Source organism: Fundulus heteroclitus, chromosome 1 (genome assembly GCF_011125445.2).
Source record: "Fundulus heteroclitus isolate FHET01 chromosome 1, MU-UCD_Fhet_4.1, whole genome shotgun sequence".
NCBI classification, from domain to species: Eukaryota; Metazoa; Chordata; class Actinopteri; order Cyprinodontiformes; family Fundulidae; genus Fundulus; species Fundulus heteroclitus.
The window spans coordinates 19,284,335-19,300,302 of record NC_046361.1 but is presented as its reverse complement, the minus strand read 5'-3'; the positions used below and the strand labels follow the sequence as shown (position 1 = coordinate 19,300,302).

Sequence of the window (15,968 nt, the reverse complement as noted above, 5' to 3'; positions counted from 1 at the left end):
CTTTTCTGCTAATGAACACATTACACAACTTTTTTTTAAACAAACACAATAAAACTTACGATTGTTGTAAACTTTTTGATACATTTGATACATACATAAATACGACTCCACCACATTCATATATTGCACGGTTCTAATAATACTACTCTGTATTACCTGTACACTGTGAATCGCACACTGTCTATTTCCCCTGCATTGTTTACATTTCAATGGTTTACATAAATCACTGCTGCACCTTATCCTGAAATTTACTGCAATTTACTGTGAATTTTCAAGCTGTATGCAAACGAAATTTCGTTCTGTACTCTGTGCATACAAAATTACAAATAAAGTTGTCTAAGTCTAAGTCATTTGATTTTTTTTTATTTCCTTGGGGATTTCTAAATTATCTTCTTTCCTTCATGAAATAATCTCTTTAATAATTCAGATTAAAAAAATCAAATATATGTTTAAAAAGAGGTCAGCAGTCAAATTATGTTGGATGTGTTCCTGATGTTCTGGTTTGCAAACATCTAAACTGTAACATAAAACTATAGATTTACCTAACATATTCAGTATAAATGCAAACAAAACTTTCCAAATATCAGTCCATGAGACATGAGAGCACTGGCTGGAACAAAATACAACAGTTTGAGTCGTACACCCATGCCTGTGCATGCTTTGCACGGCATCTTTATTTCCCCACCAGTGTCAGAATTGGTTTGACGCTGATGTTATACTGATGATGTCTCGGCACAGTTTCAATCAGAATATTATGGGCACCATGCTAGTTTCTCTTTTATGCCGCCTTATTAAGAGATAAATTCCTTAAACATCACAAAAACGGTCAGATTATTACTGAAACAACATGAGTTCTTGCTCTTCCTTTTTTCAGCTGCTTGTTTTAATATTGTTCATTCTGAAGCTACTGTATGTGTGGGTGAATGAGCAAGAGCAAGCGATGATGACTGCGTTTGTAGCTAAAAATGGCATTTACAAACCTTTCCCTGATATAGTGTTAGTATTTTAACATCCTCCGGTTGCTTTGCTTTGATATGATGAACTTTATTGTCTCAAAGGAAATTTGTCTTGGGTACAGACCCTGGCTGCTACATAGTCCAAACTATGTGTCACACTGTGCATTCACACATAAAAACACTACTATAGAAAGCAGTATAAATACATAAAGATACACGATAAATACATAAAGAAGCATGTTACATTACATTCACACAAGAAAAAAAAGTATAAAAACCGTTCTTTAAAAAAATCTGTTATAAGACATAATGAATACATAAAAAAGCATGTCAGTTTAGTTTAAAAATTTGGAAGCTATTGCCTATTCCACTATTTACTGTTTGATACTGTTTATTGCTTTAATGGAAAGCAGAAAAAATGAGTTCTTATAGCGCTTCAGTCTACAGGCAGAGACTCTAAGACGTTGACCTGAAGGAAGAAACTGATATTCTGAATAAAGAATATGAATGGGGTCTGAGATGATTTTCTGGGCTTGTCTGGTTATTGTTCCTTATTGCTGCCTGACTCCCATCAACTTCATAGCTCTTTGAGTAAGGCAAGTAAGTCTGGCCTTCATTTGGACAGACAGGTTACCAAACCAGACAGAAATGCCGTACCTGAATGATGCTCTCTATTACAGCATGGTAAAAGAGCAGCATGACTTTCTGACTGACACCAAAGGCCCTCAACCTGCGCAGGAAATGTTTGATTCCCATTTGCAGCAGCAACAATAAATTATGCCAAGAATGTTAGGACATCTCTTTGCAGGTACATCGAGACACATAACGCGCTTTGTGTAGTTGAACCGTCTCCCTGAACTGTAATCTATAATGGGGATTCTGAACACTACAGAATGAGATTAAACATTTACTGTGGAGATATGTTAGGGGCCCTAATGAGTTGGGTTTGAGCTGGCTCTCTGACTGTGAACCAGTCTGGTTGTTTTATTGAACTAGTTCATAAATGTAGGTAGCACCAGCCCAGGCTGAGCGCCGCAACCACTTTGGTCCCTAATTAAGATCTGGGAGAGTGGTAGTTATATCATTCATAAAAAAATAAATGGTCCTGGCATTGTTCTAATTTTCAAAGAGAGTAATTAGATGGTGTGGCATTAAATGGGTCTGAGAGAAGCCCTTGTGGTTTTACAAAGAAATCTGCTTGCCTGCAAATCTTCACACTTTCCTGTTCTTGTTCCTTTAGACAAAAACTGTTCTGCTGCTGGACAAAAAGCTACGATCTCTTCAAGTTATACTAAGCATTTTTCATCCCCTTTAGTCTGTCCCGTTTCTAATGCAGTAACCACAGCTGATTGAGTTGCGATGGGTTTGAGTCTCCAATAAAAAAGCAAAATCGATCCTGTCCTCTGGCCAAAGTGTTGCCCAGTCTTTAGTGGGGGCATTGCACAAAACCGACGTGTATGTTCCTCACTCACTTTTGTGTCACAGCAAACTGCTGTTTCTTTGTGCCGTTTTAAGGTCCAGATCAAATAAATCATTTCCTTTTTTTTAATGCAATTTTATTAAAAGACACATCATTAACAGAAGCTATCAGGAGCATCGCCTTACAGCTAAAAAGATACATCATCCATCAGTTGTACATGTTTGGAGGAGCTTTTTCTAATTAATCCATATTATCATACATTTTTCTCTGTAGGACATCGTTTATGCAATATAATTTCCTCCCACGCTGGGGAGAAACCACATTTATTTACTGTAACACTAGATTCAAGATTGTACCCATCTGTCCAGTAACCGTCTATTTTTGATCCTCTTTCATAAAAAAATAAAATAAAATTGTTTCAAACTAGAATTATGTGTTTAAAAGATGGAGCCCATGGCCACAGAAAACATTTTGATATGACAAAAGGTTTCTTCTTCACTGCAGGTGTGAAACATTTCACCAAGACTTCCTGTGAGCCTCTGAAGCTCTCACAGAAAATTCAGAAAACGGGAACTGGTGAATCACGGATGGATTTGAGGACAGAAGAGCAGATTTATTTTCTCCGAAAGAGATTTCCACAGTTGTTAAGCATCATGTTGTTGGACAACAAATGAGGGCAACTTCAATCCTTTATAGAGAGGATTTATATTCTATTCTATATTCTATATTCTAATCAGCTCAAACTAGCCTTGAACTGTATATCAGTGTTCTAAAAAGGCAGACTGTGACAACTAAAGGTCTTGATTCATTTAATTATTTCTTTTTTTCTGATTCTGATAAGCCACTATGTAGCATGTTGACCCAGCTGTTAGCTTTTCTCCAAACTTAATCGATAAAATATGTTGAGCAACACAGAGAGCATAGCTGATAAGTAGCTTGTTAGTATGGGATTTACAGTAATCGGTACTTGTGTTAAACCAATTGGCTATCAGCTGATTCAAATGACTTTAATGTTCTTAAACCACTGTTCTAATTGGTTGTCAAAATCAAACTCATCCACAAATCAGTTACAGTTAATTTCATCAGCAGTATGAATTACAGCTTCGGAAGAAATTTCTTTAATTGTACATTTGATATTAGAATAATATTTCTGACAGAATATACATGGAAAATCTAACAGTTTGTTAAAATATATAGACGGAAGATCACATCTAATACAAATTAATGTCCAGTTCTTTTTGATGAACTATATTCCAGAAATTAATCCAGACATATAAATTAAAATGTACACTATAGTAGCTCTCTGCTACACCATATTTAACAGGGAATAGTCTAAATATCAAAGCTCTCTTTTAATGAAAAGTTATGCTGATTAAAGACCTGAAAGTCTTCAAGAGTCTGTTTGACGCTCCACTGTCCAGAATATTATCTTTCATGACCGCTTTTTGGTCCAGGGAAGGCAGATTAAATTAGGAAACGAGAGGAAAAAGAAATAGTTTCAATGTCACTGTGAGAGAGTCTGGCCGCATTCACATCAACGTCTGCCAAGAACAAGAGCAAAAGGCTGCTTTGGTTCTGACCAATGATGTTGTATTTGTAACTCCACTTGTACTCAGTTGAATTCAATTTTATTTATCTAAAGCAATTCACAACACATGTCATCTCAAGAGGCTTTACAAAGTCAAATTGAATCAAATCCTCCAGACAGATTGGTCAAAAGGTTTTCTACCTAAGGAAAGATTGCATTGAGTTCTGACAAGCAGCATTCACTCCTCCTGAAAGAGAGTGGAGGCACAGGGGACAGTCATCTGCATTGGCGATGGCTTTGCAGCAATCCCTCATACTGAGCATACATGAAGCGACAGTGGAGAGGAAATCTCCCCTTTAACAGGAAGGAAAACCTCCAGCAGAAGCAGGCCCAGTGTGAACGGTCATCTGCCTCGACCGACTGGGAGTTAGACTCCTTACACTGGCTCCCTGATTCTCAGAGAATAGACTTTAAAATACTTCTGTTAGTCTATAAATCCGGAATAGCTTAGCACCTAAATACATCACGGACTTGTTGTCAGTGTATCAACCCTCCAGAACATTCAACTATTCTATTAGAAACCTCTGCTGAAGCGGTATGTGACAATAGTGGACAATTGCTTGCATCAAACTGTTCATTTACAGCAATCTCTCATACTGAACATGCAAGTGGCAACGGTGAAAAGGAAAGACTCCCTCTGAACAGGGAGAGACCTGCAGGAAACCCTGCTTCGGTGTGAGTAGCTATCTGTGACCAATGAGGTGCTTGAGAGGACAAAAAACGCAGAAGCACTCATCCAGAAATGCTTTCTACGTTATGGGAAAAGCGTAAATGGCATCAATAGGTATTTTAGTGGCTTCATCTGGGAGACAAATAAATATTTCCCTGTATCGTCCCACAGAGGGGAAATCTGCCCCTCCCTAAGGGAACGGTGTGCTGCCCAACTGAGAGGCACCCAGGGTGCAATCTGCGGATAAGGGTCTTGCTCAGGGACACATAGTGGCAGTCTGCAGGGACTGAAACGGCTTCTTGCAGCCTTTTCAGAACACAAGCATGCCACTCAAATCACTAGGCCACCACTCCTCCAGCCATGGATAAATCCTGCTAAACAGATGAACTCTGAGTCAGTAGTGCAATCAATAGGATGAAGATGTACACACTATAAGAGTCTGAAGCAGCTGCAGATGGCTTTCATATAAACAGAACGATAACAGCCTGGAAGTTCAGAAAAAAATAAACATTTTGAGAGATTAGATTACTGTTTGAGGAAAGATGCTTCACATTAAGATAAACTAAAAATTGTCCAGTAAACAAATCAAGCTGGCCAGCTGAAGTCGGCAAAAAAAGGAAAAGTTCTTGAAAAAAGTTGGGAGGTGGCTTTTACCTCTCACAGATACACACAAATGAAAAAACTAATTTAACTGGTGGGAAGTATAGCAAGCAAATATTCCTGAACCACAAAGTTTGGAGTAAGATGCAAATGTTGATGGGCATCAATTGATGTTCCTAGGCTAGAAGAGCTTCCCACACCTGTCATCAGTGCTCCACCTCGGGCTTAGAAACGGTGGGCGCGGACCGAATGGCTCTCCTAGAAAGAGATATGGCCCCAGGTTTTCAGTGCCGATGACAGCTGGCTAAGCAGCAGAGTCAAGCTGTGCAGCATTGATAAAGCTAAGCGGCTCTTTTGCCTCTCTGTAGAGTAATGTGTTTTGGCTGCCCTATGAGGAGATATGGTTGGTAGGCACCCTTTCACTGTGCCACCAACCAGCTTTAATCCAGTTACAGTCCAGGTTCCCACACTGACTCCCAGTCATTCAGATTCCTCATCAGCTGTATATCTTAACAAATGTTATGGATATATTGTGTTTCCTCTTTCAGCAGTAAATCCCCTGGAGACCCATGTCCCTGTGAAAAATTGTGGGTTTATTACATAAAAGTGCTGCGGCATCTCATTATTCTGTTACTGCGTGATCTTAAAGTCTTAATTTGCGACACCATCCTCTGTAATTTCCCTCCAGTGTAAGCCAGCTTTCCCTCTGCCTACCACTTTCACTTAACTAGGAAGTCGACAGAATATACCCTCTCTGAATTTGAGCAAAGCCTGGCATTTCCCCTTCAAGCTCTCAGACTGTAATCTTTTTACCAAGATAGATTTTCTGACACCTCTTCACACAATTTTTCTCGTCACGGTTATCAGAGGGGAAGAGGTGTGTGCTGCCTCAGTTGGCTGATCAGCGCTTTGGTGCTGATTGTTCTGTCTGTGCAAAGGCCTGGGACAAAAGTGAATATACTGTAGCCCCCTGCTGTCAGCCTCAGCGCGTGTCACTGAAATTACGTTCCTGTTCCCTCTGTGGAAAATTCACCTCCTCGGCATTAGCTGGAGCAGAGCTCTCACGCTTCCTGGCAGGAGGAGCAAGAAGGGATGTAGTGCCACACAGCACTTAATCATTTATGGTTTGTGTTTGATGGCAGACCGTACTTCAGCGAGCCCACACTTTGACTGTCACATAGAACCCAGCGCTAGCATTTTGTACTGAAACTCATATACCTTGCGAAGGTGTTAGTACCGTTTCAACCCTTCGACGTTTAAGTAAGTTACAAAGATAAGCCTAATTGTGCGGTAGTGGGATTTTATGCGATAGACAATTTCAAAGCAGTGCACAACTGTAAAGTAAAAAAAAAAATCCTATGAAAATTAGAGATATTTTACTAATATGTTCATTGCTTTTTGGTGAATGTAATATGCAATTACATCCTCCTCCAGTGCAATAATTGCCCAAATGGAAGTAAACAGAGTCCACCTTGTGTCTAATTGCTTCTCAGTATAAATCTTGCTCTCCTCTGAAGGCCTCAGATGTTTGTTGGAGAACATTAGTGAACAAACGCCATCATGTAGGACTCATGAACAGCAGATTGGTCTAGAAGAATGTGGTGAGGGCATTTAAAGATATTTAATAACTGATACTAGTCAACTAATAACTAAACTCTGTTTTAGGGCAGAGTTTCTCAACCGTGGTCCTCAAGACACACTGCCCTAAGGTTTCAGATGTTTCCCTGCTCTAACTCACCTGATTCAGATGACTGGAGTTCAGCGAAAGCTTGTTAATCCACCATCAATCGAAATCAGGTGTGCTTAAGCAGGGGAATATCTAAAATATGCAGGGCATTGTGCCTTAAGGACCAGGGGTGGGAAACACTGGTTTCAGCATGTATATTTAGTGTATATATTTCAACAACTTTGATACACTGCCTTGCCAAAGTATCCTCAAACCTTTTCATGTTTAGTCACCTTAACAACAAAGAACTTCAATATATTTAATATATATATATATTTTTAAGAACAAGTTAATCAACTAATTGGGAAGTAGAAGGTACAGGGTACATGGTTTGCACCATTTTTTTCCCCAAAAGAATATCAAGTGTGTTGTGTGGTTAGGTTATGAATCAATGTTCAATCCATCCTCCGAAAAGAATATGGCACAACTGCAAACCTACCATTATTGCTCTCTGGCCAGGCCAGAGAGCAATAATCCCTCGGCATAACTCTGGAGGAGCTGCAGGGATCCAACGCTCATGTAGTAGATCATCAACAGGACAGTTAATGCTACTTTTGCATTTTACAAATCTGCACCGTAATGAAAAAGTGTCAATAAGAAAGTAGCTGTTGAAATGCTGTTTGTAATTTACCACAAGCTATGAGGGACTCAGCAAGCACGTGGAAAAAGACCCTCTGGTCAGATGAGGCTAGGTTGACCTAATGGCCTGGATGTAAAATACTTTCATTGGTGTAGACCCGTACTACACATCTTCTCTACCAGGGGCACCGATTTAGGGTTCTGCTGGTGGGTGCTCATCGTGCTTGCACAACTCATTGCATGCTCATTGCTGGAAAGAGGTGGGCTTTCTCTGTGGGTGCTCCGTCTCAGAAGCACCCACAGAGTCAGCGCCCAATGATCTCTACTGTTAAACATGGCGGTGGCAGCATCATGCTCTTAGGACAGGTTTCTTAGTAGGGACAGGGAAGCTGAACAGAGTTGACAGGAAGATGGAAATAGGGTAATCCTTGAAACACATCCTCTTCAAGGCGGCTACAGGCTTGAATCTTGGGTTTGAGTTTCATGTTCCAATAGAACAAGACCCTTAAACATACAGCCAGAGGAACAATGCAGTGGTCTAGGGCAAAAATTAATAAAAATGACTAAATAGGAAAAACTTTAAGATCTTTGAATATTTTTGTAAAGCATTGCAGGCCTTCAGTTAAAGTATATTGCCATTACTTTAGCGATAACTTTTCTGTTGCCACTTTTGGTCACACTTTGAGTTTACCCCTAATGAATGCAGTCACAGAAACATGGAATTGAAATTCCTCTATATTTTGTCCTCGTTAGACTGTAACGAGGACATGTGTCAGTTTATGGTAACTTTTCGACTCTGGATGTTTTATTTATGCAGCTCAATGCCAGTTCTCTGGCTCTGAATAATTAATACATGAAAATGAATGCGTGTGTGTGCTGTATTTGTAGGGCACAACATTATCTGTTTATTACTGAATGCTCTGTGGTTCAACTTGTTTCTTTGTTGCTGTTTTTTTTTATTGTGCACTGAACATTTTCTTTATCCTCACTGTTAATTAGAGTTAAACATATTTTTTTTATTCACTGTGATAAGAAAATTCAGTTAATCTGTTTTAGCCTTTGCCTAATTTCAAGCTGTTATTTTGAAGTGGCAGAAAGAATGAGGGTGAATGTGGTATTATTTACAACAGATGTGAAGCTGGACCCAGAAGCCGTTGGTGTTGGCTTTCTCATCCTCGGCACTGAGAGAAAATAACTGAAGCAATTACAGATTTCTGTTAATTGAATCCGATCTCATCAGAATCCTTGTATACAGTTAACTGGGGCCGGTGGAGGAGGTGAGGTGTCGTATTGTACGTTTTCAACTCTGTGTTAACATCTTCCTTGCTTTTCTTCTGCTCTTCTCCAGTTTGGGAGAACGGAGGTGATAGATAACACGCTGAACCCAGATTTCGTCAGGAAGTACATCCTGGACTACTTCTTTGAGGAGAAGCAGAACCTGCGCTTTGACGTGTGAGTTTTTCTCTTTGATCCGGCTCTCTGTGGACACATACTGAGGTGTGTGTGACTGTATGCCCTTTTCTAATATAGTTCTCAAATTCACCTTTCCTTCACTATAATGTCAACATTTTCTTTTTCGCCAATGTCCCGAGCCCATGTTCTACTTTTTTCTTCTGCTGTCTTGAATGTGCTCTCCGTAGGTCTGTCTTTTTCTCTTTTGGGCTCCATAGCTCATCTCCCCAGTGAGAAATTATTCATTTGTAGATTGGCTGAATTAGTAGAGGCATTATAAATATTTAATTTTAAGTTTTGCCTTCATTCACTCAGCTGCAAAGCAAATGCCTGAGACCAAGTTCTATTAATTCAGGGAGTGACCCTGTTCTCTCTCTGTCCTCCCCTTTTACTTTTGAAAAGGTCAGACTAGTGAGAGGGTTAGTAAGGTACAGCTTCATTTGAAAGTTGGCCAGAACCGAGCGATTGCTCCCTCCCCCCCTCCTCAGCCATGAAGTCCCTGGTGGACTTAACAAATGTATCCACTGCTGAGCTTGAGGTCTCAGAGGATTTTTAAGCTCTTAATGAATTCATTTGACATGCTTTTGTAATACAACGCTGGCATGGGAAAAGCAATAGAGAGAGAGAGCTTCCTTTCATAATTAGCGTTACTCATTTTCATCTCTATTTTATCGCAGAGGTGGGAGCTTGGGTATGCTCAACCTTAATTACTTTTGCATAAAGTTTGGCTAACAGATGCTCAAAACTTTTTCTGCATTGATGGGCTGTTTCCATATATCACCCATGGCATGAAACAGAAACTTTTACTTGATTACTTCTGGAATTATGACCTGTGCAATGTGCCTTTATTTCCTCTTTACATCGACCTGTTAACCTTGTGTGATTTGTGTCTCCTTTGCATTTTCCAGGTACGATATTGACTCTAAAAGTCCAGATTTGGCAAAACATGTGAGTGAAACTTTTTTTTCTATTTGGATGAGGAGCTCAGCATAAGATCCTGCCTCTGAGTGTACATTGCACGGCTCAGATGTTTAGGTTTTATGCAAACCTATGTTTCCAAAAACATCTCTCAAATATATTTTCCGATAGTGAGTGAGTTGTGCTTCGTCTGACAGGATGCAGTTGGTTTTTTACTTTCTGTCTGCTTCTGAAAATGTTTTACCTTACTTCCCCAGAGCAATGATAATGGAAGTTTCATTTGCATCTGGTATGGCCTCATTACCTTTGTCTCCCTGAGTTGAGAAATTAAGCATCGTACACCCCCATCAAAGCTGCTCAGCACAGTTCCCCCGTGTGTAGGTTTTACAGGTTTTCAAAATAGTATTTATTTTGAAAGGCCAGCTTTGTCTGGGAGAGGCCGTGCTTTATTGTAGAGCATACATTCAACAAGCAGTCAACAGAGTGAATGTATGTTGGTTTCATCCTTTATTCCCACAGCTTTTATAAATGAGCACACAAGAGCAAACAATATATTTGATAGACTTGGTTTGCATATTACCAAGTTTATGTATCAAAAAAAAAAGGAAACAAAAAAGAGTTTGGTTATGTGATGCCCTCATCATTGTGTTTTTGCTTTGTGTCTCATGCTCTGAAAAAAAAAACACACCATCTGCACTGATCACTTTCCTTCTCTTGCGCTCTTTCACTTTCCTTTCTCTCTCCCTTTGAGACTGTGCAGCTTTGCGGCTCCCCTCTCTGCCTATCTGCTTTGTCAGATATTCATTTTCTGCTCTTATTTCTTGTGCTGTGATGCCATTCTGGTTTTTGAGTTATGTGTCTTTTTGTTCCATGATATGCTCTGTTGTGTCACTGCTGCTGCCTGGTCTTTCTCTCTCTTCCTCCTTCTCCTTCTCCACCCTGGAAGCCCAACGACTTTAACGTACGTGTCTGCCTCAGACGCCATAATATATAAATGTACAATGCATATGACGATGCCTAACTCCTCACTGGTTCTCCTTCTCACTCCCATGTGGTCTACTCGACTGCCGTTGTCCTCCATCTCTCTTCATCACGCTTCATGCCTCCATCACCACGGCAGGACTTCCTTGGACAGGTCTACTGTACCCTTGGAGAGATTGTTGGCTCGCCTGCCAGTCGCTTGGAGAAACAACTAGTGTGAGTGTCCTTTCATCTAAATGTTTTCAACCGTCCAATGAGATCTTGTCAGTGATTTTAAGAATAATAATTCAGGACTCTAAACAGTTTCTACAAACAGTTCTTCTTTTAACCGTGGAACAACCATACAACGAAAAGCTATAGTGATTAAACTTGAATATATCTATTTTTTTTCTTTAATCCACACAGTAATTATACAGACAGGCTCAAATATTATGCATGAAACCCAACTAGAATGTGGTTTTATGTTCCTCAGAAAGCTGGACATCAGCCACATATTTTCTGAAGCCCCGAAAAAGCTTCTCTCTTATTTCTGGCTAAAGAAATAAGCTAGCAGGTATTGGTTTCTTGGTATTGATCAAGCTTTTAAATATAGCACACAGATTCAGCTCAGAGCCTATCCAGAACCTTACAGCTTAGCCTTCATAGCCATTGTAAAAGCAGGTTTTACGTGTGTTTAAGATAATTGATTCTCCATTTGCAGCTCCCAAATCTGTCGACGTTTAAACCGTCAGACCCAACTTATCATTATCGGATGAAAGGAAATATGTTAAGATGTTCAGAAACACACTCAGAAACTTCAACCAGGCATGTAAAGGGCCAGTGTAAAAAATCTTCAAGCTTGATTGAAATTTGCGGCTACTCATTGGTCCTCTATCCCTACTGAGAAAAGGTTCATGGCCAGATAAGACAAAGATTGAGCAATTGGGCCTTGGTGATAAGAGACATGTTTGCAGGAGTCAAACTAAAAACAGAAACATAAAGATGGAGAACTAACTCTAAATTTTTCCACTCTACCATGAATCAGCAGCTAGATGGCTAAAACTTAGACACTATTGGGAGTTACAACAGGACAGTGATCCCAAACACAAATCTGACTGTAGACCATTGGGGTGTGTAGTCTTTTGGCAAACAGACGGTGGTGATCTAGGGACAGCAGTGGTAGAATCTGGCATCCCCCCATGACTTTTCGAAATGTCTTTGAGCAAGACTATGAACAGAATGCTTTGTACATAGACTGTGCATTGGTGTGTGAGTGTTGAGAGGTGGGAACAGGCGAATGTGACCCAGAGTTTGATAAGACAGGAAAAGGACAACATAGGTCTGTCCACCTACATCAACATTGGCACCACCACCAATCGACTATATTTGAAAGCAATGTCTGTGGTACGAAAGCTAGCAAATTAAAAAGTGTGGTTTCTCTGCCACAGAACATTTAGGTGAATATAAGTGGGGTAGTGTATGTTTATATTAGTTATTGCTGTTAACGTTCATGTTTGATGTATCATCTTTCTGCAAAAAAGTAGTTCAAGTGCACAGTTAAAAACCCCAAAGTAATGTTCATGCTCTTGATAATTTCTAGGACCAATGAGATAAGGAAATGTGTGTACTTTATAAAAATACATTTTGTTACATTTCATGTCAATTAACTAATCTGAGCTAAAACAGAGTTGGGAGGAAAATCTCTTTTATCTACTGCCAACTGTGTTTTGGTCAAACATTAAACCTATGTCCTTGGATGGAGATGTGTAATTGAATATGACTTGGAACTTCCTCAGTGCAGTGAAGGAAGTGATATGGCATCAGGATTAAAGTCAGAAAGCGAAACTCTGTCAATCTTCGTAATTTGAGAGATAATAAAGCAGCACAGCGGCTGAAAAATAAAGCCCAAAAACTACGTCTCTGTTTTATTAAAGATATTCGTAATGCATTATGGTTGTATTTTATACTCTTATTTACTGTTATTCATATAAGATGTAAGTAATTCTGTCTGGGTTCTTGTCACTGCAAAAAGGGGAATAAAAGTAAGTAAAGCTTTCTTGAAATGAGTGTATGTGTCCTTGATTTGAAGAGGTAAATAAGATGGTCTGACAATGGAATGAGTATTTTTACCCCTAAAATAAGATAATTAGATATACTGCACTTCAAATAACATGATGAAGATGAGTTGTTCCTATTTTAAGAGCAACAAATTTATTCCATTGGCAGATCATTGAAACTTGCCTGCTCAAATTAAGGACAAATACACTAATTTCAAGAAATTTTAACTTACTTTTAGTTCTCTTTTTACATTATAGGACTAAATTTTTATTGATTGGTTTTCAGTGACTGATTTCTAAACCAAAGGTGCCACTTGGAAAAAAAATAAGCAAAAGCAAGCAGAATGCTTTTTGTGTTTATGCCAGGGCTGCTACAGGTGAGATTACTGGAAATGGACACTAGGTCAGACAAAAGATAAGAAAGACTGATGCTCACATTTCAGACTAAAGTCAGAATTTAAAAAAGCAACTATTTTTAGCAAGAGTTTATCGATGTCCCAAAGCCGATTGCAAAGTTTGGGGAGGTTACTTTCCTGTTTCACCAGTTTCAGAGGTTTTGATGCCCAATTTCAGAGGTATTTCTGAAGTTCACACATCTTGTTTAAATGCATTTCAAAATTAAAATAGTTTGTTTTTTTTTGTTAAAAGAATTCTACTTTGATGTAGCCTCAGTTTTTCTTTTGCTGCTGTGCATGTAGTCTATTTCAATGTCTGGACATAATTTCACTAAATATTGTAGTATTTTCAGCCAACTAACTGTGCAGCAACAGGTGGGGGACCTGGTAATGCTACGTTACTCTGTGGTAACAGTGCTTGCTGAGTCCCTCATAGCTTGTGGTAAAACTTTTGAAACTAACTTTTTAATTTTTGGTATGCGTGCCAGCAACTGGCTCATACATGTGGCCGGCATTGACAAAAAGATAAAAAATAGTTACCATCTCTTAGCTTAGGCACTTGAGAAGCTAAAAATATTTGTGCAAGGTAAACCTGGAATTGAAAGCAATGCATTTTCATATTTTCATAAATATCCTCTCAGTTTTAAATAAAGAGGTATAGATAAAAAAAAATCTATATTACCGCCTAGCTCTATCTAAGACGCAGAGATCTGTTTGTGACTTCCGTGAGTTATGGGCCTTATTTAGAGGGAGCAGGAGGGCTTGATAAACCCTTCGTTTCTGTGTTTGTGTCTGAGAGACAGTGCATATTTTTTTTTTTTTTTTTTTTTGCGGCTCTAGTGGCGTGCTTTTTTTTTTTGAAAGTAGGCTGACAGGAAGGGGGTTAGAAGAGGGGGAGAGACATTTGGCAAAGGACCGCGGGTCGGATTCGAACCCGGGTCGACCGCGTCGAGGACTAAGGCCTCTATATATGGGTTGAGCTACCCGCTGCGCCACATGCGTGCCCAGTGCATATTTCTTTTTGAGAATGATGAGGTGCTGCTGTTCTTTGGGATGGGAGGTGGGGGGTAGTTTGTAGGAACGGCGGGGCTTTGGTATCAGCTATGAACTCTGCCAGAAGCTTGTGGGCTGGATTACAAAGCCTGATGCCCTTCAGTGCTGAATAAGAGGATGAGGAGGATCAAGAGACAGTGCTCACCAGTGTGCTGTAAACTGGGCTTCACGCCCCACATCAGAGGCAAAGAGGAGGATCAGCTGCTCCCAGGCAGACACGACGCATGATATATTGATTCGGTAACTTCAGCGGGGCACCTTGATTACCGCTGAGATAGTGATGATGATGTTTGCTTGTTTTTTTCCACACTGGTGTGCTGCGTTATTAAATTTGAATACACTGGGTTCCTAACAAATTTCAGTTTTATTCACGTTGAACAGCTAAAATGTGTTCAGTGGTTAGAGTTTTCCTTCACTGTTCTGAAAGCCAAAGAGTTGTTTAAAAATGGCCAAGTGCTCCATCTCCCTGTTGTGTCTTCTGGGGTGACGGTGCCTTTCTGCACCGCAGCTTTAAGGAGCGACACTTTGCAGGGACTTTGGGAAATCTGTTAGTCATGCTTATACAAGCCCTCCAAAGGCACACTGCATCGAATGACCTGCTTAAGAAGCACATCAGCACCCCTTTTTCTATTTTCCACACTTCATCCTTCATTTATTCTTTTTCCTTCCATCTGCCGGATTCTTTTTTCCAGCAGTCTGACCCCCTTTTCTTTCGCTGTGCTTTTTATTTATTTATTCATGTCATTTATTCAAAGCCCGTTCTCTGTCTTTACGACTTGCACGTTCTCTATTAAAGATACAAGATTTATTGTTTCAGCATCAGCACCACGATGTGCGTAAATACAAAAGTCACATCAAGGACAGGTGATGTCAGGTCCGGCAAATTAATTCAAATATGCCACATTGTAACTCTTTAGCACTTAAATCAAATAAAAAAATTAATCTTTTTACATTTTAAATCTGTCAGGGAAGTTTTTGCAATGCAACACATTTTATTCCAACTTTACTTAAACTTCACACTAGCTAATTAGTCAAATACAGACTTTGTCAATGATTAGTGACACAGAAGTCACCTATATTGGAAAACATTTATTTTAATAAGTTAAAAAACAGATTAAAACACAATCTAAATGTCCATGGAAAAAGTGTTATTGTTTTCTCATCTTACATTTCTGTGATTTTGTTTTCTTTTATTATGTAAAGCTGTTCATTTGTTTGTTCACACAAATAGTGACTCAGCCAATAAGATGGCAGCAACTGAATGGATTTATCTATCTATACAGGGTGAAGATGACCAAAAAAGTTCAAAGTTAGCATCAGAGTGAGGAAGAAAGAGGATCTGAGGGGCTTTGAACGTGGTCTGGCTATCAATTCCAGACTGGTCTGTGTACAGAAGAACCTCTACAAATATACAAATTTAATTCATCCTAGAAGGAAGTTTGCATTTTGAAATTTTGTAATTCGTTCCAACCCCTCATCTACACTCCCACCAAAAACAAAGTCAACATAAAGAAGTATTTAACCCTTCATTATAACTTTGTTTGATGAAATAAAGCTGAAAGAATAAACGGTAGGGAAAATGAACAGTTTCTTG

At 39.4% G+C, this 15,968-nt stretch overlaps 1 protein-coding gene across 2 annotated transcripts in view; it reads left to right on the top strand.

Moving 5' to 3' along the window:
* cpne5a (copine Va) overlaps window positions 1-15,968 on the top strand; it is a 124,835-nt gene that overhangs the window by 23,292 nt on the left and 85,575 nt on the right. Inside the window, exons 4-7 of one of the 2 annotated variants that reach the window (XM_012870670.3) lie at window positions 8,888-8,991; window positions 9,900-9,939; window positions 10,856-10,870; window positions 11,030-11,106. In XM_012870670.3, coding sequence (XP_012726124.1) covers window positions 8,888-8,991; window positions 9,900-9,939; window positions 10,856-10,870; window positions 11,030-11,106 — 236 coding nt within the window. The remainder of the gene's footprint in view (window positions 1-8,887; window positions 8,992-9,899; window positions 9,940-10,855; window positions 10,871-11,029; window positions 11,107-15,968) is intronic. The other variant, XM_012870671.3, reaches the window with a different exon arrangement.